Source organism: Staurois parvus, unplaced genomic scaffold, assembly GCF_062004578.1.
Source record: "Staurois parvus isolate SC_StPar_1 unplaced genomic scaffold, SC_StPar_1.0 ptg000673l, whole genome shotgun sequence".
Taxonomy (NCBI): Eukaryota; Metazoa; Chordata; class Amphibia; order Anura; family Ranidae; genus Staurois; species Staurois parvus.
In genome coordinates, this window is record NW_028318469.1 from 1,737,914 (window position 1) to 1,763,479 (window position 25,566).

General features: G+C 44.1%; 1 protein-coding gene across 1 annotated transcript in view; it reads left to right on the forward strand.

Annotated features, from left to right (window-relative positions):
* Window positions 1–236: 236 nt before the first annotated feature.
* TBC1D10A (TBC1 domain family member 10A) overlaps window positions 237–25,566 on the forward strand; it is a 92,793-nt gene continuing 67,463 nt past the window's right edge. Inside the window, exon 1 of the mRNA XM_089652222.1 lies at window positions 237–546. Within this exon, the coding sequence (XP_089508348.1) occupies window positions 365–546 (182 nt within the window). The 5' untranslated portion in view covers window positions 237–364. The remainder of the gene's footprint in view (window positions 547–25,566) is intronic.

Genomic DNA, 25,566 nt, shown 5'->3' on the forward strand with positions numbered 1-25,566 from the left:
GATTGACAACTCGACTCCAAGGACTCTAAACGGCGATTGGTTGAAACCGGTCACGGCGTCCCATGATTGGCCGACTGAGAAGATGGGATGGAAGATGATTAATGTTGTGTGTTGCGGGAGACTGAGTTGATTGACAGAGCATTCTCGGGTCTGATTGGTTCGCCGGGACCGGCCGCCCGTAGGCATTGGCTGTATGTGTTGCACGCTGAGCGCTGATTGGTTGAGGGGAAACGAGGGAGGGCAGTTAGAGAGGCCCCAGGAGGTGCCTGCTGCTGCAGCTGTAGGGAGATCGGAGCCGAGAGGTGCGGAGGGGCCGGGGAGAGGTGATGGTTCCGTGGTGTTGAAGTGGTGGAGGGGAGCCGGGATGGCGCGGAGCCCCAAGGAGGGCAGTGTGTCTCCCTCCTCCAGTCTTCGTGGTACCAGGGAGACTCTCAGCGATCCGGAACTCGAGTCTGTCGGCTCGGACTCCGAGATCAACGGCTTCACCGTGGAGAGGAGGACCGACAAGTACGGCTTCCTGCTGAAGAGCGATGTGGACGGGAGACGGTGAGTGCAGGAGCACCGGGACACGTCTGTGGCCTGGGGACTGTCAGCTGTCTCTGTGGATGGAGGGAGGGCGGGCTGTGTGTGAAATCTGTGTCACTAGTGGGGACTGATCAATGCCAGGACCGAGCTGTCACATCACTGTGCCACTTCTACAGGACATACACCTGACGATTCTACAGACGATCAATGCCAGGACCGAGCTGTCACATCACTGTGCCACTTCTACAGGACATACACCTGACGATTCTACAGACGATCAATGCCAGGACCGAGCTGTCACATCACTGTGCCACTTATACAGGACATACACCTGACGATTCTACAGACGATCACAGTGTCCATACACTTACTCTGCGATCGGAAATACCAAAAGATCCTTCCATGCCCCATACACTTATGATGGCCATAGACACTTTGATAAATGATCACTTTCCCTTCCGATCAAACATTCTCTCGATCGATCTATAATCGACAACTCATTTGATCAATATGGCACGTAGGGGAGTGAATTTCCATTGACAGCTGAGATACAGTCCTAACTTATAATTATAAGTTATCGATCACATCTCTGTTCCCCCCTCCCCCCCCCCCGTCATCTCATAATCTGATTGATCAAAATACGATCGTATTCCTGAATAAAGTATGTCACTGCTGCAAAACAATCTTATCAATTGATATTGTCTGCCCCGGCCGAAACGACTCCATTTGGTCAAATTTGATCTGAATCTTTGGGAAGGGAAGTTATGGGTTTTTGTTTGTTTTTGATAAATTTGATCCGATAATAGGATTGAAGTGTGTTTGTGGGCATCGTTAAAGCGAGTTCCAGTTGAATAAACAAAAAAAGTCAGCAGTTACAAAAACTGTATCTGCTGACTGTTAAAATATAGACACTTACCTGTCCCTCGCTCTTGTGTCTTCACCACCTCTGGTTTCACCAGCCGTCTCCTCTCCCTGGCGCCGGCATCTTCAGTGTGGCACCCGGCTGTGACAGCTTGCGGCGAACCCACGGCGCGAGAAGCGCTGCGCTTTGTGTATGGCCCCGTAGTCTTCTGGGACCTGTTACGTGTCCCAGAAGACTCGAGGCGGGAGGGGGCGAGGACACCGTCCGCTTCCGATCGCCTAGGTGATCGCAGCAGAAGTGGGAGCGAGTACCTGTCAAATTCGGGTACCCACTCCCCAAAGGTGCTAATCCTTATTGGGGAGCGGCGGACAAAGGCTTAAAGTGGAACTTCCCGTTTTGGGCAGAGCTCTGCTTTAAGCTCACTATACAGATCACAATCTAACCATACAATCTCTGTACAATTAGCTTTAGATCTGACTAAATTGTGTAATATGAAGGCCTAACTAATCTGTACAATCGATCTGTAGCCAATCAAGAAAAAGGTAATTGCATCCAAAGCTGACCTGTACAAAAGGCCATTTTTCGTGGACATTGGTGGCAGCATTACTGCCAGCAACAACCGATTTTTTTGTTCGGCCAATAAACGACCCGTCTATGGCCAGACTTACACTATATAGTTTGATCTAAATGAGATTGTACAATCAGATTGTATATTGTATGATTAAGCAATCATATCACATTATCTTCTTTCCTCTAATCAGATTTCCATCCACACTGATCACAATAATAAAAAATAAATTGGTCAGTGACATTTCATTGATAATACATAGATCCACCATATGACCTGATTCTGTGAAGAAATGTTTGATAATATGTGTGGCCACCATTACCTGATCAGAATGTGTGTCCCATCATTGTACCTCTGAATGGGGTCCTAGAGAAGGTCCTGTGAGCAGTAAAGAAATCTCAGCTGTAGGTGATCAGGGTCAGGTTATGTCTGATGAACTGGGGCTGTCAGTGTGTGTGAGACATGACACCTTGTCCAACCCATCAGTGACAGAACCATCAAATCAACGTCCTGTATTGACACTTTCCAATCTTTGACGACCACACATGAAACGACTCTATATATACAATTGTATTTTTAATAGATTTACTATCCGGTTGGGAGTTCGAAATGATCACATCAAATGATCTACTTTAGCACAATTGGCTTTTCCATCCATTCAGGATAGTTTTGATGACTTAGTTCAGTTTTGCTCGAAATCAACCAATAACAAAGTACATATCTTATTGATGATTTATAGATCTGATCATGTTATCTGAATCTCTGAAGAATATTTCTGGAGCAATGCTGGCTGCAAGTACTGAAAAATGATTGTAGATCCTGCCATAAGAGTCCTTAGAATTTCTTTGTACTGTAATGTCATCACAAATGTTCTCAGTTTTCTCACCTAGTTTGTGTGAACTACAAAACCTTGTGCTTTGTTATGAAGATTGGAGGGGGTTGTAGTCTTTATCAGGAGAGCAGCCTAGCATGACAACACTGCTCCCCCATTTTTCTTCTGCTATTATTTAACACAAATGGATTGGTGTGAAAGCAGCCTTAACCACCTGCCCTCCAGTGGATTTACCCCCCTTCCTGACCAGGCCATTTTTTGCGATACAACCAGGGGCGGACTGACAACTCATGTGGCCCCCAGGCAATAGGGGATCATGGGGCCCCTGTGTCCTTGCTCAAACTCAAAAAAGCCTATGAAACAGGTACCAGGGGCATCCCATTTGGGCCCCCTACTGACCCCGGGCCCTCGGGCAGTGCCCGAGTTTCCAAATGGTCAGTCTGCCCCTGGATACGAAACTGCGTTACTTTAACTGCCAATTGCGCGGTCATGCAATGCTGCACACAAATGAAATTTACGTCCTTTCTTTCCCAAAAATAGAGCTTTCATTTGGTGGTATTTGATCGCCTCTGTGGTTTTAATGTTGTGCGTTTATAAACAAAAAAAAGACCAGCAATTCTGGGAAAAAACAATATTTTTGACTTTTTGCTATTAAACATGTCCAATAAAAATTTTTTTTTTTAAAAAATCTAATTTTGTCATAAATTTAGGCCAAAATGTATTCTGCTAGATGTCCTTGCTGAAAAAAATCCCAGTACGTGTAAATTAATTGGTTTAAATGAAAGTTATAGCATTTACAAATGACGGTATATATACTGGGATTTTTTTTTATTTTCCACTAGTAGTGGCGGCGATCAGCGGGATTGTGGCGAGCATTCTGACACTGGAGGGAAATAACTTGGTGTCACTGACATCCCCGGTGACACCAATACAGTGATCAGTGCTAATTAAAAGCACTGACACTGTACTAATGGCACTGGGCAGGAAGGGGTTAATATATGAGACGATCAAAGAATTAACTGTGTGCTGTTTTACTATGGGGACTGTGTGTGTTTCACTGTAAGCACACTGCTTTGTATGGCTCTGCTATGCAGAGCCATACAAAGCAGTGTGCAGGAGCTGACAAGGGAGAGATCTGTATTGTTTACATATAGGTCTCTCCTCCATCAGAAATCCTCGGAGATCGCCGGGTGCCAGCGGGGAATCACTGACCGGGTCCCAGTGATTGACAGTCCGAGACCGTGAATGGCGGCATATGTAGGGCATGTGCACGCACCCCCTACCCGGGACTGCAAAATCTAGTGTGTGTGTGTATGTATATATGTGTGTGTGTGTGTGTGTGTGTGTTTTGGTTTTTTTTGCGCACCCATTCTGCCCTGTAGCAGTATTGCTGATATAGGGCGGCACCGAAACGGCTAAGCTTTGTCAATAAAACCTGGAAGTTGATTGGTGTCGATGCAGAGCTGCATCAGATTTTGCATGCTCCAGTTTTAGTAACTAACCCCCTAAGTGGCATTTCTGTCTGCTGACTCGTTCCTTTTCTATCAGCATGAATCACTTCTGACAAGTTTTCATGACACCAACAGAAAAATGGTGACAGGGAAGGGACCTCCAGCAGATTGACAGCCTCAGCTCTGTTCCTGTGTGTTGTATGAAGGGGTGTGTCCTTTCTTTCCAATCAGCTCTCAGAACTCTCCTTATTGAACTCTGCAGTATTTAATTTCAGCTCTCTGCCCCCTTTTTTTCAAACTTCCAGACAAGCTTTAAAATTCTGCACTTTGCATGGATGTAGAGAAGAGTAGACTGCAGATAAACAGGTACAACATATATGGGAGGATTGGTTTCATCTCTGTGTATCAGCTGAGGCCGGTCACTTCACTGGGTACATGTGAGGTTTTACAACCACCTTAAGGTTAGAGCACACGCTAGATCTGTGTTTATAGAAGAGCTTCAGACAGGCTTCCAAAAATGAAAAGTTAACAGCTAGAACAACTGTAGCTGCTGACTTAATAAAAAGACACTTACCTGTCCAAGGATCCAGCGCTGTCTTCACCGGGCTGCTTCTTCATTGGTCTTTGGGTCCCTAACTCCTCCTTAGTAACTGGGGGAAGCTGGTTGTGACTTCCTACGTCTTCACAGCCAGCTCCCCACTGCGCATGTGCAAGCCACAGTGCACTATCTGAATGGTCCTGCATCCTCCGGAGACCTGTGACAAGTGCCAAGATGTTGCAAGCAGGGAGGGGCCAAACTTGTGCTCCAGTCGCAGAAGTGGGAGTGGGTACATGTCAAATCTAAGTACCCGATCCCAATAAAGAAAATAAGAATCCAAATATGGTAGAAGAGGGGGGAGGAGGAAGAAAAGTGGAACCTCCGTTTTTGGGTGAAGTTCCGCTTTTAAGTCTTTAGGGGCCCCTGTGTGGGATGAAGTATGGTGTCAAGAAGGTTCTTCAAGCTGCATTTGCCATGTTATTCATCAGTAGTGGGGCTGCTGAGTGTGTAGTAAGCCAGTCGTATCCTGAAGAATTTCAGCTGGTTCCTGGTGACATTCGATCAGTGGGTGGCCATGTCCGCATCCTAGATTGTAAGCTCCAAGGAGCAGGGTCCTCCTCTCCCTCTTGTATTGAACTGTATAGTTGCTGTATTGTCTCCCTTTATATTGTAAAGTGCTGAGCAAACTGTTGGCGCTATATAAATCCTGTATAATAATAATAACATCGTTCGATTTGAAAAATGAAATCTTACAGTGTTTGGCCAGCTTTAGATTAGGGTGACACTGTTGGGGAGAAAGTGGGTGATAACTCAGTGTGTCACCAGTCCTAGTAAATGTCATTTTTTTCTTTAGTGTTGCGTCCTGCGGATGTCAGGGCATGTCTCTGATAAGGGGTCGGTAAACCTTTTACAATACGCTTTGGATTTACTAGGGACTATCTGATTGGATATAAATTGACTGGCCTCTTTAGATTGGCCCTGGTACATAGTAGCTAGGTAGTGGAAATTGTACAATCACATTGTAACGTGTGGCCGTCTTAGTGGTTTTGGAGTAGGACGTATATGTAATTCCAAGTGCTACATCATCAGGTTTTCTGTTTTTGTTCAGCTATGTGTTGATGACCCCATTATCACAGATATTTGTGAAGGTTGTCATTTCTATCCAGGCCATGGTATATGTAGGAGCCATTAGTCTCCTTCAGTTTGCTTTGATCTGTAAAGCTGAAGACGTTTTGCAGAAGCAGCGAAACATCTTAAACGTCATGGAATGAATCAGGATGATTGGGATTTGTTACTATTCTCTTTATCACATGAAATGTAGGTCATCAACGGAGATGAGCTCAGACTCTATTACAATATTTAAGTCACACTATTTTCTAGTCCAATCAGCTGCAGGCCAGGTCATTCTCCGCCCCGCAGCACATGTAAACAAAGGGGCGGGGTGCTGGTGACATCAGTGCCCTTTTATAGACACATGCCCAAATTTCATGTTGATGCCTGAGCTCATCTCTAGCCATAAACCTGGCAGCAGTGACACTTGCCAGGGTCCCCAGTCACAATGTCATTGCTGGGTCTGGTGACTCAGATCTCTCATGAAGAGGTCCGATTGGTGGGTTCTGTCAGCAGTGACACTTGCCAGGGTCCCCAGTCACAATGTCACTGCTGGGTCTGGTGACCTCAGATCTCTCATGAAGAGGTCCGATTGGTGGGTTCTGTCAGCAGTGACACTTGCCAGGGTCCCCAGTCACAATGTCACTGCTGGGTCTGGTGACTCAGATCTCTCTTGAAGAGGTCCGATTGGTGGGTTCTGGGGTCAGAAGAAAACACTGCTGATCTCTTCAAGCGGGTTCTGGAGTTTTACATCAATGATTGTGATCTGATCTTCATCTGAGGCCTCATTCACACAGGAATACCAGTTCATACGCCCGTGCAAAGGGATGTCTTCAGCCGCCTGGGAAGCATAGGTGTTCATGTAGGGGTGTGCAGGTAACCTATTGAGATCAGTGACAGGCACTGGCTACACAGACCATCCTAGAGTGTGAATCTGTGTGGGCCCGCTGAATGGATCAAAACACAAATAGAAGCAAAATCAGATGATATTGGGCTATTTCCCCCCTCCAGTCCATCATGAATACTGCTGCCAGGCTCATCCACCTTACCAACTGTTCAGTGTCTGCTACCCCTGTCTGCCAATCCCTCCACTGGCTTAACGAATAAAATTCAAAATACTAAAAACTTACAAAACCATCCACACCTCTGCCTCCAGCTACATCATCAACCTGGATTCAAAATATCAAGTAAACCGCTCTCTTTGACCCTCCTGCTCTCTAGTTCCCCTGTCCCCTCCTCCCATGCTCGCCTCCAGGACTTCTCTCGAACTTCTCCCATCCTATGGCACTCCTTACCCCAGTCTGTCTGGCTATCTCCTAATCTATCCACCTTTAGACGATCCCTGAAAACCTTTCTCTTTAAAGAAGCCTATCATGCTTCTATCTAGTAATCTGCCTTTTATTTCCTCCATCAGCTCATCCCCCCACAGCTATCACCTTTTGTATCACTCAACCCTTCCTCCTAGATTGTAAGCTCTAACAATCAGGGCCCTCTGTTTCCTCTTGTACCAAATTGTATTGTAACTAATGTCTACCTTCATTTTTTTAAAGCACTGTGCAAACTGTTGGCGCTATATAAATCCTGCATAATAATAATAATAATAATAATATTTTCCTTTCCAGGTTGAATTTTATTAATTTGTTAAAGATCGTGTAAATCAGAAAAATACCACATTATGGCCACTAGAAGGATCATAATAAAATAAGTATCTATTTCCCTTTGATCATCAGCTCTATCTAGTAGCCAAAAAGCATTATGTTCCTAAATCACTCTATAATATTAATAACCTTTGACCTGGAGAGAAAATTGCCTAGTAACATTCAGTTTAGTTCCTGTTTGCAGAGAACAAATGTACATGCAGGTTTTTTCATAAATACACCCTTTTATCCCTCCCTCTTAGATTGTAAGCTCCCAGGATCAGGCCCTCCTATCCCTCTTGTATTGAACTGTATTGTTGCTGTATTGTCTCCCTTTATATTGTAAAGCGCTGAGCAAACTGTTGGTGCTATATAAATCCTGTATAATAATACTCTTAGATTGTAAGCTCCCAGGATCAGGCCCTCCTATCCCTCTTGTATTGAACTGTATTGTTGCTGTATTGTCTCCTTTTATATTGTAAAGCGCTGAGCAAACTGTTGGCGCTATATAAATCCTGTATAATAATGTAGATGCAATCAGATTGGTATGGTAATTTGGAGGAGGATTTGTGAGCAGATTTTCTGTAGGGCCTGTGGCCATGGCTTTTGATGGTCAATGCAGCATGCTTTTGCCATTGGTTTGAGACGCTGCTGAGATCATTCAGGATTCATTGCATGTGCACTTGACCTGCAGGCTCCCTGCATTTGGCCTGATTCAAGTGGCTTCTGTATTGCCGTAGACTTGAGAGTTGTTTCAGTTCATGTGTATATTCAGGATGTTCTACTTGAACTGCCTGTTTCACAACCTATCAGAGCACTGAGGTCAGGAATCTAATCTGGTAAGGGAGTTTATAGAGACTGGAGCAGACAGAATCAGAAGAGCAGCTGTGCATGGCAACCAATCCATTTCAAGCTTTGATTTTCAACAAGCTTAAGGCGAGGTTCCCACCAATGCAGTTTGCGTTTGATCTGTTTCTGCAGTGCCTTTTGCTTTGCGTTTTTGTGCATCAAAAACGTGTCAAATGCATTTCTGCAGTGTCTCTATTGAAGTCTTTTGAACCAAAAACGCAACGTTTTACATTTAAAAAAGTCCCTTTCTAAAAAACGCACCGGGGAAAACGCAGTGATGTGACCGTGTCCCATAGGAAACCATGTTAAATGGACTGCTGTGCATTTCCATAAAACACAGCAGAAAACGCATAGGTGTGAACCTAGACTTAACATGATTTCCTAGTTAAGTCTAGGTTCACACCTATGCATTTTCTGCTGTGTTTTATGGAAACGCACAGCAGTCCATTTAACATGATTTCCTATGGGTCAGGTTCACGTCTCTGCGTCTTTACCCGGTACGTTTTTTGGAAAGGGTCCGGGACTTTTATAAATGCAAAACGTTGCATTTTATGTTCTATAGACTTTTATGGAGACTGCAGAAAAGCATGTAGTTTGCGGTTTTGCCACATTTTTTATGCATTTTTCATTTTTTTTTTCTTGTTGCTGGGCAGATTAACCCCTTCACACCTAAGGGTAAAACAAATCTAAATGCCTAAGCACAATTTTGCAACGTTGACATGTGTTAGTAAAACCGTACATGTCATCACAACTACTTTGTACATCCAGGTGAATACCTTTTTTTTTTTTTTTTTTTTTTTTTTTTTTTATTATTTATTGTTATTATCAAAGGAAAACTGGCCCAAAATAGTAAAAAAAAAATATTTTTTTTATTTAGCTGTGTTTCTTGTTACTACCATAACCTACCACCAAAGAACAACCCAAAATAAATTGTCCAGCTTTTGACGATCGCAGCGATACCATATACAGTATGTGTATGTTATTTGTTGTTTGTACCCGTAGTGCAGCCCAGAAACAATAGTGCGCATTTTGTTTTTTGTTTTTTTTGTTTTCTATTACCTAAAACACACTGACACCAAATTTTTTTATTTTTTATTTTTTTTTATCCTGACCTTTGACCCTGATCTTGACCCAAACACTTACCCTTGCACTGAACTAGATCAAACCTTGATCTAGGCATTCTTTCTTTATTTTTTCTTTTGTTTTTTAATATTTATCTTTTTTAACAAACATTTTTTTTTCTCTCTATGCCAGGAGTTAGAGAGATACAATGTAAGGGGGCCGGGCTGTACAGTGTCTGATAAATGTGATAGCCAATCGGAGGCTATCACAGCGATCATGTGATCTGGAATCGGGAGTCCCGGGTCCCAATTGTTAAATCGGGGGTCCCGATTGTTAAATCGGGGGTCCCGATTGTTAAATCGGGGGTCCCGATTGTTAAATCGGGAGTCCCGATTGTTAAATCGGGAGTCCCGGGTCCCGATTGTCCCGATTGTTCCGATTGTTAAATCGGGAGTCGGACTCAGGGCTATCTGCGACACCACAGTCTTTGTGCTGGGAGCTCGCCGTGCGGCACGCTCTCAGCAGAAAGACAGGTATATAAATATGCGGCCCCACGGAAAAAAGCCCAGTTCTGCGAGGCCTCATATTTGTGTTACGTCGGCATCAAGGGGTTAGACCGCATCAAAAACGCACTACATGCTTTTCTGCAGCGTCTCCATTGACGTCTGTAGAACCAAAAACGCTAAATTTTGCGTTTAAAAAAAAGTCCCTGACCCTTTCCAAAAAATGCACTGGTGAAACTGCTGAGATGTGAACCTGTACCATAGGAAATCATGTTAAGTCCAGGTTTACACCTATGCGTTTTCTGCTGCGTTTTGCATAAACGCACAGCAGTCCATTTAACATGGTTTCCTATGGGACAGGCTCACATCTCAGCGTTTTCACCCGGTGTGTTTTTTGGAAAGGGTAAAGGACTTTTATAAAAGCAAAATATTGCGTCTTTGGTTCTATAGACTTCAATGGAGACGCTGCAGAAAAGCATGCGGTGCGTTTTTACGTGTTTTTGATGCATTTTGCGGTTTAATCTGCCCAGCAACAAGTAAAAAAAAAAATCAAACCGCGTCAAACGCATGTGCAAAAAAACGCAAAACACACTGCAGAAATGGATCAAACACAAACTGCATAGGTGTGAACTTAGCCTTAATGGACTGCTGTGCGTTTCCACAAAACGCAGTGGAAAATGCATAGGTGTGAACCTAAACTAAGAATCTGGTTACTATGTTCAGCTGCTCCACTTTTTTGTTTGTTCTTTTGGAGCCACTGTTAACGAAGACTTCTGTGTTGGATCCATGTTGACCCAACCGTTTATTTAAACTTTAGCTCCCAGACAGATGCTGTGATAGTTGTAAAATGTCCTGATACATCTTGGAACTAATTAGTCCGTCCATGATTACAAGCTGCTCTGCAAACCTTGGGTTCATCAATCCACACAGAATTATCAGTACTTCCGAACACCCAGATGTTGTTTAGCAAATATGAGACAGCTGGCAAGTTTTTCTATTCCACTGTAACCTCCCATGATCAATTCAACTGAGGTGCTATCAAGTGTCAGACATACAGTATAGAAGGATGGTTACCTGTCTATGGTGATGCGGTGTGCCCTTGCACTGATATGTGGTCAGCACAGTGGCTAAATGGTCAGCACTTCCACCTGGCAGTTCCAGGGTTGTCGGGTCGAATCCCAACCATGGCACCACCTGCCTGGAGTTTGCATGTTCTCCCTGTGCCTGCGTGGGTTTCCTCTGGGAACTCCAGTTTCCTCCTACACTCCAAAGACATGCTAGTAGGTGAATTGGCTCCTTTCTAAATTGTCCCTAGTATGTGTATGTATGAATGTAGGTTAGGGACCTTAGATTGTACGTCCCTTGCGGGTAGGGACTGGTGTGAATATACTGTATGTATGTATGTATGTATATGTATGTAAAGTGCTGCGTAAATTGACGGTGCTTTATAAGAACCTGAAATAAATAAATTTGTAGGGTATCTACAGAGGGAGAGCAACAACAGTGTTGCATTATTCCATTTGTGGACTGGTGAAGGCCTGGGTGTTTGGAAACCTTTTTATAAACTGACATCTCTTTTGATTAGGCCACATTGCACCTCAGCAAAATTCCGATATGAAAGGCAAGTCACCAGCAATGTGTCACCAGAACTGACCCACTGATTGCACTAAAAGTGGTTCTAGAGGCACAAGGTTACTTACCTTAAAGTGTTACTAAACCCACAACAGTAAAATCAGTCTGTATATGCAGTAAAGCATGCTTGTTATACTCACTGTGGAACCTAAGGGGTTAATCCTCTGTATTGTGTAAAAAGGCTGTTTGATCCTTTCTTCTCTGTTCCTCCCCTTTTTCAAGTGACAACCACTTATCTCCAGACTGAACTGTAGGCGTGCACATGCTCAGTTTGGTGTGTATTGCTAGAGAGGTTTTTTTTTTTTCTTCTTGAGAGAGTGCATGTGATCAGAACAGGGCCAATCAGCACTGTCCAGGCAGAGGTCAGGGGTTTTGCATCCTCCTAGAGCACAAAGAAAACTCCTGCAAACTTTAACCAGTGCTCTGCTGAAGTAACAAGACTGTTCTAACTGCTGATGAGAAAAGGTATTTAGCAGTGTATATTTACTAAAATAATTGCACTTCCATGTTCTGTGTACCGTGGGAGACCAGATATAGTGAATGCAGGGTCCTGGGTTTAGTAACACTTTAATGCAGTATATGTCTGAAAGTGGAACTATACTCCCCTCAGCTCTAGCAATGCAGCATTTCCAAGCTTCCCCCCCCCCCCCCCCCGGCTACTGACATGTTCAGGCAGTCCACTTCCAGGTCTCAATCGCCAGCGATCGTCATTGGCCAGGCGGTTCAGTCATTGGTTCAGTCCGATTCGGCATGGCCGGATTTATACAGTGGTCTGCGCATGCATGGCTCACTGTACGGGGGTGGACAGGCAGGTAAGTAACTTTAATGCAGAAGAAACAAATCTTGTCTCTTCTGCATTAAAAATCCTTCCTGTTCACCCATCTTTAGTTTTGGCTTAAAGTTAAGAAAAAAAAAAAAAATGTCTGGGTGCAGCACCCCCCAGCCCTCCCCTTATACTTGAAGTGTAGATGTAACATTTCCTTTATTGCAAATAAGGTATGCATGGCGGCATGATGACGTCACCGGGCGTTGTGGTGCGATGCGTTTCCTGACCCGGTGACGTCATCATACTGCCATGCATTCCACGTGCGCCTCAACACTGACTTCTGGGTTCCATCTTTCTCCTAGCCACAAGCTCAGAATAACCCATTGTGGTGCCCAGCACCTACGGTGGTAACACACAGACTGCTACACCGGGACGTCTACCTCCCATGACAGACTTGATGTACCTTTTATCCACCTTCATCTTGTAAGGGTTTTAATTTCTGTGCAATAAAGGAAGTGTTACATCTACACATAGAGGCGCCTTTTCTTTTACCTTTACATGCTATCCCTGGGAGACGCTTCTGTCCAGAAAAGTCTGCCCGAAGTTATGTGGACCTTGTTACCTGCACTGCCATAGACTACTCTCATGGGGTTCAGAACTGTATGTGCACCTCCTTTATTTGATTTAGCTCCCTGCACTTCCCCAGTTGAACTGTAAGGGTCAGTTCACACTACATGCATTTCAGTTGCTTTTTTTCTGCATCCAAAACGCACAGAAAGTAGGTTATACGGTTGTCAATGTCATAGTTTACATCAGTGCTTGCAGTTCCAGTGCGTTCCAGTTGCAGATAAAAAAAATAGGACATGCTGCTTTTTTTGGCACAGAACTGTACTGGAATGCGGAAAAACGCATCATAAATGCACTGGAACGCACAAAAACGTTCCAAAAACACTCTGGAACGCACATGTCCCTATTTAAATTGAAGAAAGTGAGGGGGGAAAAAATGAGCTGGAATGCATAAAAAATGCATTGGAACACTTAAAGAAAGCACTAAAAACGGCATAAAAATATGCATCCGGAACACATCTGGACTGCGTTTTTATAGTGTAAACCAGCCCAGCCATCCTTCTGGATTGGACTACTTTTGGGAGCATTGCACCGGATTGTTTATTGTATCAGCTGATGTGTATGTGTAATAATCCTTCTCCAATTTTGTTGCCTTTGCTCCTTAGGTTTTGCACCTGTTCCCTTTTCTGTTGCTCCCCTTATACTTACCTGAGCCCTTTCTCAATCCAGCATTGTGTATGAGAGAAGCGACTCTCCTCATTGGCTCATGCAGCAGCAGGTGGTGGTGGGGCCAAGCCGCACTTTGTGTGTGCATGGACAATGTCCATTCATGAGAGTGTGGCTGATCAAGTGCCCCCATAGCAAGAGGCTTCCTATTGGGGGCACTTGGCAAGGGGGAGGAGCCAGGATCACCGACAGGGTACCCAAAAAGAAGAGGATCGGGGCTGCTCTGTGTTAAACCATTACGCAGAGCAGGTGAGTATAACATGTTTGTTTGTTGTTTTTTTTTTTTTTTCAATTAGAACCTTTTAGAATCACTTTAAGTCTTAATTGTTTTTTTTAATGTATTTAATGTGGTTTTTTTTTTTGCACTGTCCCTTTAAAACATTTTTTAATCCCTTTTATTTTTATCTCAAGAAATGCATGCATCCCTTGTGATAGAAATAATTAGTGACAGGTCCTCTTTATGCACACTGGGCATTATGACAGTGCTGGTAACCTTACCTGTGTAAAGTAACGTTAGCGTTGAGCGGTGTTTTGCCATGATTAGCGGGGTTTTATTAGCATTTATTATTATGGTGACACTGTACTGCTAGGGTGACAGTATGTTAAAAAAAAACCATAAATAACAATCTAAAAATTTAAAAAAATTTTAAAAATAAATGATAATTTTTGGTTATAAACTAATTTTGGGTTTTTATTTATTTGCAAAATTTTATAAGAAAAACACTTTATCAAAATGTTTGGACTTTCATTTATATAGCAAAAAAAAAAAATCCCAGTGGTGAATAAATACCAACAAAAGCTTTATCCGTCTCAAACAAATGCTAAAAAATTCATATGGGTACAGTGTTGCATGACTGCGCAATTGTCAAAGTGTGATAGCACTGAAAGCTGAAAATTGGAATGGACAGGAAGGGGGTGAAAGTGTCCGGACTTGAAGTGCTTAAAAACGGGAGGGTCTGTTAGCATAACAGACCATAAGGGTCCTATGGAAGTTAAAATGTAAAATAAAAGTAAAAGTCAGACAATAGTAGCATGATAAAGTCCTTGCCAGGCGTTTGAGGATCATCACTAGAGATGAGCGAATCGAACATGACGAAGTGGAATTCGTTCCGAAGATTTGGAAAAATTTGATTCGCGACGAATCCGAAGATTAGCAAACTTCGGATGCACGAATCGAATTTTCCCAAAAATGGCGGCGACATGTGTGGCGACGGAGAAAATGGACAGAGAAGATGGGGCGGGGATCTCTGGGAAGGCGCGCAGACAAGGCGCGCTGACCCATAATGCATTCATGACATGTGATCGCATTAGCCAATCAGCAGCCAGCCAGCACTGTGTAATGGTGGAGCTATAAATCGCGGCCATCTTAGAATTCTCCATTAGCCTACGGTCATTCAAGAGAGACAGACCTGTGTGTATTAAGGGACAGAGTTAGGGCCACAGAATCGTTACTCAGGGCCACAGAATCGTTACTCAGGGCCACAGAATCGTTACTCAGGGCCACAGAATCGTTACTCAGGGCCACAGCTATCAAAGAATCGAAAATTTAAAGTGACATACACCCTTTTTTTTTTTTGGTGGCTGTCGTGCACAGTTGGTGCTGCAGTTTGCCGATTGTGCAAAATAAACTGACTTTCTGCTTCACAACCACTATTGTACGTTCAAAGAGTTAAATCCATTTACACGCCGGCTGGCGGTAATATTTTTTGGGTGATTAGTGCATTCCAGTGACAGAAACGTACAGTTTCCAGCCAACGGCAAGCTGCAATTGACCGATTGTGCTAAATAAACTGACTTTCTGCTTCACAACCACTATTGTACGTTCAAAGAGTTAGATCCATTTACACGCCGGGTGGCGGTAATATTTTTTGGGTGATTAGTGCATTCCAGTGACATAAACGTACAGTTTCCAGCCAACGGCAAGCTGCAATTGACCGATTGTGCTAAATAAACTGACTTTCTGCTTCACAACCACTATTGTACGTTCAAAGAGTTAAATCCATATACACGCCGGCTGGTGGTAATATTTTTTGGCCCCCTGTACCGGATCCTCATGAACGTGGTTCAGCGGGTTTGCATCACTTAACGGCAAATCGTTGACAAACGCTGGGATGTTCAGTGTTGTGCGCATTAAGCCAGACACCAAAGGGCAGCACAGACCTGTTATTACTCGCTCAAGCATGGCTGAACAAAACCAGTCTCTACCACAAATTGGACCCAGACCTGCCCAGGGTCTCGTAAGTAGATTGCACGGAGGAGTAGAGTTCGTTATTGGAACTAACTGTGAGGGACTTTTAAACCTAGGCCTGTGTATGGCCTTCAATTGAAGCTGCTTCTGCTCCGCCACTCTGCCATTGGACTCTTGATAGTCGTCTCCCCACGCTACTGCTGGGGGGACTTTTTAACATAGGCCTCTGTATGGCCTTCAATTTTAGCTGCTTACGCTCCGCCACTCTGCCATGGGCCCCTGTACCGCCTCCTCATGCTGCTGCCAGGCCCCTAATCTGTCATGGGCCCCTGTACCGCCTCCTCATGCTGCTGCCAGGTCCAGAGTGTGTCATGGGTCCCTGTACGGCCTCCCATTGCTGCTGTCTCCATCGCCACACTCTGCCATGTGCCACTTTCAGGTCTCCTCACACTGCTGGTGGGTTCCATTTTGTCATAGGGTGCTGTATGGCCTCCCATTGCTGCTGCCTCCACCGCCACACTGTGGCTCCACACTCTGGTTTTGGCCCCGTGACTGCCCAAATGAGTGAAGTGCGCGGTGATTCTAAGATCGACGGCACTCATCTGCATGTCATACTGACTGACAGTATTATTTCTCTTCCCCAGCAGACTCCAAGGGCATTTAAATTAAAGGTACAGTGTTCTTCACTAATATAAAGGCTCTCTGAAGCCTAGAAACACCCTTTTTATAAGTTAAATTCGCAGCGAATATATTCGGCTCAAAGCAAATTTATTCAGCGAATTCGGCGAATCAGCCGAACCGAATTTTTGAATAATTCGCTCATCTCTAATCATCACCATAGACTTGAATGGGAGGCGTTTTAAAGGCTTCAGCTCTTCAAGGCTTCAATTTTGACGCGATGTGATAATGCTTCATGTTTTGCTAATGTGAACAGCACTGTGTTCTGCCCATAGTATAATTTCCATAGGTATTTGAGGAGCATTAAAAATGCCCCTCAAACGCTTGCTTTCAAAGCCAGCGTGAACTGAGCCTTAGAGTGGCGCCGCTGTGTTTTCTCTCTCTCTCTCTCTCTCTCTCTCTCTCTCTCTCTCTCTCTCTCTCTCTGTCTGTCTCTGTGCGTCTCTCTCTCTTTCTGTCTCTCTCTCTGCCGCACGCTCTCTCCCCCTCTCTCTGTCTCTTTCTGTTTCCCTCTCTCTCTGTTTCTCTCTCTGCCCCTCTCTGTCGCTCTCTCTCTCTGTCGCTCTCTCTCTCTGTCGCTCTCTCTCTCTGTCGCGCGCTCGCTCTCTCTCTCTTTCGCGCGCTCGCTCTCTCTCTCTTTCGCGCGCTCGCTCTCTCTCTCTGTCGCGCGCTCGCTCTCTCTCTCTGTCGCGCGCTCGCTCTCTCTCTCTCTCTGTCGCGCGCTCGCTCGCTCTCTCTGTCGCGCGCGCTCTCTCTGTCACGCGCGCTCTCTCTGTCGCGCGCTCTCTGTCTCTGTCGCTCTCTCTCGCTCTCGCTATCTAGGCAAAATATAAGCAGATCAAACTGCAGCTTTAAATACAAATACAGACCAGGCATTCTGTCTTCACTGTCTGCATGCTTATTCCAGGTTAGTATAAAAACCAGGGATAGCTATGCAACTATCGTTTTCAGCAGTGGGTGTTCTTTGCATTGCTGTCAGTGCAGTTTTCATATCTGTACTTCTCTGAATGAGTGTTATTAGGTCACACTTGACTTCAGTTTCGCGCTTTAATGTGTAGTGGCCTATTCCCGCTGATACGTTTTTGCTAGATAGGTCATACTGCAAAAACGGTTATGCATTTTTGCTGTGCTTTCTGAGTGTTTTTAAAAGGACATGTGACTTAAAAACTGCACCAAAAACGCTTCCCAGAGGCTTTTCAGACATTTTAAAGGTGTTTTTTCAGGCGCTTTCCTTTGATTTCAATGGGAATAGGCATTTTTGGAGTTTTTTTTTTTATAACTCCCCAAAGATGCTGCAAGCAGGAGTTTTAACACCGTACCGCAAGCGCAACACCTCAGTGTGAAAACATAAATAGATATACATTCACATACATAGGGAAGCATTTTTCTTGAGCTTTTCAGGCGCTTTTTTTTTTACGCAAAAACGCTTGAAAAACTTCTCAGTGTGAAAGTGGCCTTAGTGAGCATGTAGGTTGTACAGTCAATATGTGGCCCTGGATATTGTGACCCATACTGCATTTTATATTTTACAGTGGAAACCACAAGTAATAATTTAGAAGAGAGTTGGCTGGTCTAAAATGATCTGAAATCCTGACGATAGCTCTTTATTGCCATTGAGCCCAGTGTAGTGTTCCGATGACATTTAGATTTTAGGAGTGTGTGTCTGTACAGGCTTTCTGGCTGATGTAATCAATTTGTTCCATGTCCTTTTAGAAGTAGCCTTTAGCATTCTTTCACAGTCTGCATAATGAGTAATAAAAATCTATTTCTGCTTTGCTGATACATAAATGTGCGAAGGACACTGCTGGTATGTTTCAGTAGGAGGATCCACAGTGCTGGGCTTCCAAGCCTGACAATAGAGGGCTTGCAGACTGGATGCCATCATAGAATTGAAAGACATTGTATGTGTGCATTTTCCAGAGAATGTGAGTTGCGTAAAGCAGTGTTTTTCCATCTTTTTTCAGTCCAGGCACCCTTTAGAACTGTGCACATTTTCAGGGTACCCACCAGGAGGTGTTTCTGAGCACATGCTTTTTTGCGTGTTCGTGCACGTTGCTTTTTTAATGTTTAGTGATCTCAGGTTTTAACTCTTCTTCCTCCAAATTCCCCCTCCTAGCACAAATCTCCACTCCAAGCACAGAGCCGCCCCCCCCCTCCCCCAGCACAAATGTCGTTCCCCAACTCCTCTCCTTCTTGGAGTTAACATGGATTGCTCTCAGATCCATTACCCCTCTCTCCTTTATGGTCAATACATGCCATACACATCAAAAGGTACATTAGCCCTTTAAAAAAAACCTTTAAAGTGTTACTAAACCCACACCTGTAAATTCAGTCTGTATATGCAGTAAAGCATTGTTATACTCACTATGCATTGTGTAAAAAGGATGTTTGATCCTCTCTTCACTGATCCTCCCCTTCTTCCACAGTCCCCAATCCATCTACTGATAGAGAAGAGCCTTGGGGGCAAGCCCCACATGCTCCGTTTGGTGTGTATTGCTAGATAGTTGTTGGGTTTTTTTCGGGGAGGGTACATGTAATCCGCACAAGGCCAATCATCACTGTCCAGACAGAGGTCAGGGGTTCTGCATCCTCCTAGAGCTGAAAGAAAACTCCTCCTACAAGCTTTAACCAGTGCTCTGCTGGACACTGATAGAAGTCACAAGACTGCTATATACTGCTGATGAGAAAAGGTATTTAGCAGTTTCTATTTACTAAAATAATTGCATTTCCATGTTCTGTGTACTGCGGGAGACCAGATATAGTGAATGCAGGGTCCTGGGTTTAGTAACACTTTAAGGGCTTGTTCACACCAGCCAGCGTGGTAAAGTGCCGTGTTTTACAATGTGGGCTAGTGTCTATGTGAGGTCTGGCAAGGAGCAGTGCAATGCATATTATTTATGACAGGTATTTATATAGCGCCGTCAATTTACGCAGATATCTATATATATATATATATATATATATATATATATGTGTATATATATATGTGTATATATATGTATATATGTATATATATATATATTGTATGTGTGTGTATGTAAAGCGCTGCGTAAATTGATGACGCTATATTAGTACCTGTAATAAATATGTCTATCTATCTATCTCGTACATTCACATCAGTCCCTAACCCTCAAGGGGTGTACAATCTATGGTCCCCAACTTACATTCATACATACACATACTAGGGCCAATTTAGACAGGATCCAATTAACCTACCAGCATATCTTGTGGAGTGCGTGAGGAAACCGGAGGAAACCCACACAGACACAGGGAGAACTTGCAAACTCCAGGCAGGTGGTGCCGTGGTTGGGATTTGAACCAACGACCCGAGTACTGCCAGGTGGAAGTGCTGCATATTTACGTGCGTTGCACTGTTCACTTTATTTTCATTTTGCACACTTCATTCATATCAGCGTAGAGTAGCCTGATGCGCTGGGGTTCAGTGACATACAATACCATCAATTGGGCTGAGGAAAAATGCAGTATGTCTGCATTTTTATACACCCATACATCACACCAGCATTGTGGTGTTCACAGGGCATATAGAAAACAATTGTTTTCCATGTGGCCTAGCAGTGATCTTGTGCAGACAGAATGTTTGTTTGTTTTTTTGTACCAGGCTTGGAGATTGTTAGCACAACCTGATTTTTAAAATGAGAATCTGTGTTCAGCTTTTATGTTCAGGTTGCTTTGTCTTGTCTGTGTTGTGTCACGAGGCGTTTTGTCTTTAGTCTACCAACAATGGAAAGTAAAGTATGAATGTGAATCATGAAATCTCCCACTGCAGTCATTGTGACACAAACAAGTGCTTTGTTTTGTTGCAGTGGTTTCTCATGAGGTAAGTGCGATGACGATAATCAAGTTTCTCACTAGGCAGGGTCTAGTGTGGACCTGATCGTCGTATTTTACCTCAGGGATACATCTTTCAAATACTTTCACGCTGTTTATGCAGGATTCCACACTCTGAGGTTTCGACTTTGTTTGTACTTGTGTGATTGCAACTGTTCAGTGAGACCAGTTAGGGTTGGAAATGAAGAGAAAAAGTACAAACACATATTAAATATTTATGGTGTGTTCATACTTGTATACATGTGTGGCTATAGTGCCAGCCCCCTGAAAAGCGATACATGGTGGAACTCCTTTTTTTTTTTTTTTTTTTTTTTTTTTTTTTCAGAGGGCATTTGACAGGTGGTGCGGCGGTGATATGTCACCTCCTTTATTTATTTCAGGTACTTATATAGTGCCGTCAATTTACACAGCGCTTTACACATATATATTGTACATTCACATCAGTCCCTAACCCTCAAGGGGTGTACAATCTAAGGTCCCTAACTTACATTCATACATACACATACTAGGGCCAATTTAGACAGGAGAAAATTCACCTACCAGCATGTCTTTGGAGTGTTGGAGGAAACTGGAGTACCCTGAGGAAACCCTTGCAGGCACAGGGAGAACATGCAAACTCCAAGCAGGTGGTGCCGTGGTTGGGATTCGAACCAACGACCCTAGTACTGCCAGGCAGAAGTGCTAACCATTTAGCCACTGCGCTGCCCACCCTCAAAGTGCTGACCCACAGCACTGCAACCACATGCATTGCACACTGTTGTAGCTGAGCCCCATTCATTTGAATAAATGAATGAATGAATGTGTTCAGCTATGGTACCATCTGCTGAAAGGAACAGGCCATCTAATTTTTGCCATGATGCAGCACAGCCATGGAATGTGTACAGCCTTGAGTGGCTACATACCCTAGTGTAGGTGAGCAGTAAAACAGCAGCTCAACCACCTTCTTTTACTGCCCCCGACCATCCATGTGAGCAAATCCTCAGGGCTCATTTAACCTGGCGGTTGATGGGTGTGGTAAAAACGCATGGTTGAGCTGCGTTTTTACTGCACTACACACACACTCAAACTTGTAGCTGCTGACTTTTAACTTTTTTGAAAAAGGCTGAAGAGCCTCTGTAAGAAATATAAAAAATATATTTGGAAGTTTTATTTAAAAAAACAAAATACCAACCTCCTCAGGAAGTCAAGTCTCACCCGCTTTACCACTCGATCTTTTTTTTTATAAATTTTTCACCCTTTAGTTCCTCTTTAAGATCTTCTTTCCATGTCCAACAGGGAAGTGTAATGTAAAAATAACACTGGATATACTTCTTTGTCTACAACAATGAGCAAAGGGAGGATAAGAATAGATTTAGTTTTTTCATTTAAGGCCACAGTGTATCATCCTATTACTTTTTGTTTCCCCAGTGTTATTTTATAAAATGGCTTCTGTTTTTAGTGCAGGGTAGCTTCTTGTGGCACAGGAGTCTCCGCTCTGAATGGCAAACGACCTGCATGATATCGGCACAGAGGCTGCCTACACTTGATGAGGTTTGTGTAGAAGATTGGTGCTGGGTCTTAAGCTGGCCATACACGAGTAGATTTGTGGACGAGATTAAGTCTTATGAAAATTCTTTGCACGTTCGATGAATGGATAAATATCGTTTGAAAATTGTCTTTTGCTTTTAACGTTCCATTTTAAAATTAACGTAATTTCTGAACGGTAACCAATGCATTTTTTAGTTTTTTTTGCAGAAACATGCTACAGTCCATTTAACATGGTTTCGTATGGAACATGTTCACATCTATGCTTTTTTGAGCTGCTGCGTTTTTGTAAAGGGTCAGGAACTTTTTTAACCACCTTCCGCCCGCCATATAGTACAATGACGGGCGCAAGGTGGTTCTTTCGTTCTGATAGGACGGCATATGACGTCCTCCCATTCTCACCGCGCATGCACGGCTCAGGGAGCGCTGATACACTGTGTCCCTCGGACACAGCAGATCACGGAAAGAGCCAAAGATGTCGGCTCGGTCATGTGATCAGCTGTGTCCAATCACAGCTGATCACTTGTAAACACGGAGAGCCAGTAATCAGCTTTCCGCGGAGGGGACATGTACACAGATCATCAGGGCACTGATGATCAGTGTGGCCCCAGATCTGCCACCTGTCAGTGTCTTTCAGTGCCAGCTGTCAGTGCTCATCCGTGCCACGTGCCAGTGCCCATCAGTGCCACATCAATGCCACATATCAGTGCATACCAGTGCACATCCATGCCACATATCAGTACCCATCTGAGCTGCCTTTGAATGTCACCCATCAGTTCCAGTCAGTGTCACCTATCAATGCCAATCAGTGCTGCCAATCAGTGTCGCCTATCAGTGCGCATCAGTGCCGTCTATCAGTGCTGCCTATCAGTGCCATATATCAGTGTCGTGTATCAGTGCTGCCTTTCAGTGCCCATCAGTGATGCCTGTCAATGCCCATCAGTGCAACCTACCAGTGCCTTCTCATCAGTGCCACCTATCAGTGCCCATCACTGCAGCCTCATTAGCGCACATCGGTGAAGGAGAAAAATCACTTATTTACAAAATTGTATAACAAAAACTTAGAAAAAACTTTTTTTTTTCAAAATTTTTAGTGGTTTTTGGTTTGTTTAAGAAAAAATAAAAATCCCAGAGGTGATTAAATACCACCAAAAGAAAGTTCTATCTGTCTCAAAAAAATGATAAAAATGTCATATGGGTAAAGTGTTGCATGACCGCGCAATTGTCATTCAAAGTGTGACAGTGCTGAAAGCTGGAAATTGGCCTGGGCAGGAAGGGGGTATAAGTGCCTGGTAGGCAAGTCGTTAAATTCAAAAAGCAGCGTTTTTGCTACAATAGAGTTCAATTGAGTATCTGCTGAAATGCATGGTAGTGAGTTTGTGCCTCGTTTTTCATTTTTATTCTGCCCAGCAAAAAAAAACAATTCCACTTTAATCCCTTCCCATCGGTGGCTCCAGGCCCTTTAAGAGTTTCAGAAGCCAGGACGGGTGGGGTTTAGGGATCATGTGACTGCGGTGATGCGTCGTCACAGTGGTCACATGATTGGGAAAGGTCCCGATCAAAAGAGCAGACTGGGACCTTTCCGTGAGTACCAGACGTGTGCTGGGAGCGCGCAGGGTGCGCACCCTCAGCACATATGTTTTTTGTTAATTGCACGCAAATGTGCGGCCACTTGCCGTCTAGGCCCAGACGCCGGGAGGCCGCACATTTGTGTGTGGCCGGCGTGAAGAGGTTAAAAAAAAAAAAAAAAAAAAAAGTCAACAAAATGTAAAACGAATTGTGAAAAGCATTGTGGAACGCACAAAAAGCAAACTGCATAGGTGTGAACAGAGCCTAATGCAAGCCATAGACTGGCTGTTTATCGGCCAAATTGTCAGCCGATAAATGAAAAATCGGTCGGTGCCGTTGCCAATGCTGTCACCAACATGACCAGCATGACCGATAGAAATAAATGAGAAGATCCGTGAAAAACGGCAGACGGGCTGGCCCCACTAACGGCGTGAATATCGGGCGATTTTCCGTGTGTACGAAAATTCGGCCGATAAACGACCCATCTATGGCCTGCATTAGTGGACATCTATACTACTAGGTTGCAGCAGTAGGTGAACTCGAGGATCCAGTTCACACCTGAGTGATTAAAATCCCCCATCCCGAACAGCTTCAACACATCCAGAGTCCCATTGTTTTCAATGGTGCCTGTACACACCTTAGCGTCCTGTCATGAAGCTTGATGTTTGACGCTCAAAAAGGTACAGGAATTTGTATGGGGCAGAGCCACATACAGCGAGGAACAGAAGTATTTGAACACCCTGCGATTTTGCAAGTTCTCCCACTTAGAAATCATGCAGGGGTCTGAAATTCACATTGTAGGTGCATTGCCACTCAGAGACAGAATTAAAAAAAAAATTCAGGCAATCACATTGTATGATTTTTAAAGAATTTATTTGTCTTGCACTGCTGAACATAAGTATTTGAACACCTGAGAAAATCAGTGTTAATATTTGGTACAGAAGCCTTTGTTTGCAATTACAGAGGTCAAATTTTTCCTGTAGTTCTTGACCAGGTTTGCACACACTGCAACAGGGATTTTGGCCCACTCCTCCATACAGATCTCCTCTAGATCTGTCAGGTTTCGGGGCCGTCGCTGAGCAACACGGAGTTTCAGCTCCCTCCAAAGATGTTCTATTGGATTTAGGTCTGGAGTTTGGCTAGGCCGCTCCAGAACCTTGATATGCCTCTTACGGAGCTACTCCTTGGTTATCCTGGCTGTGTGCTTTGGGTCGTTGTCATGTTGGAAGATCCAGCCACGACCCATCTTCAATGCTCTGAATGAGGGAAGGAGGTTGTTGCTCAAAATCTCACAATAAATGGCCCCATTCATCCTCTCCTTAATACAGTGCAGTGGTCCTGTCCCCTTCGCAGAAAAGCACCCCCAAAGCATGATGTTACCACCCCCATGCTTCCCCAAGTTTAGACCAAAAGTTCTACTTTGGTCTCATCTGACCACATGACTTTCTCCCATGCCTCCTCTGGATCATCCAGATGGTCATTGGCAAACTTAAGATGGGCCTGGACATGTGATGACTTGAGCAGGGGAACCTTCCCGTCCAATGCATGATTTGAAACCATGACGGCGTAGTGTTCTACCGACAGTGACCTTTGAAACTGTGGTCCCAGCTCTCTTCATGTCAGTGACCAGCTCCTCCCTTGTAGTTCTGGGCTGATTCCTCACCTTTCTTATCATCAATGATACCCTACGAGGTGAGATCTTGCATGGAGCCCCAGTCCGAGGGAGACTGACAGTCATCTTTAGCCTCTTCCATTTTCTAACAATTGCTCCAACAGTTGATCTATTCTCACCAAGCTGCTTGGCAATTGCCCCGTAGCCCTTTCCAGCCTTGTGGAGTTTCACAATTTTGTCTCTGGTGTCTTTTGACAGTTCTTTGGTAGTAGTTGGCGTCTGACTGACTGTGGGGTGGACAGGTGTCTTTATAGAGCTCAGACAGGTGCCACGAAGTTTGAATAATGAGTGGAGTAGAGGTGGACTTTTTAAGGCACAGTAACAGGTCTTTGAGAGCCAGAATTCTTGCTGTTTCTTAGGTGTTCAAATACTTATGTTCAGCAGTGCAAGAAAAATTCTTTAAAAATCATCCCTAAACGCATGTAACCGCTGGTTGTGCAGATACATGTTACCAGTGA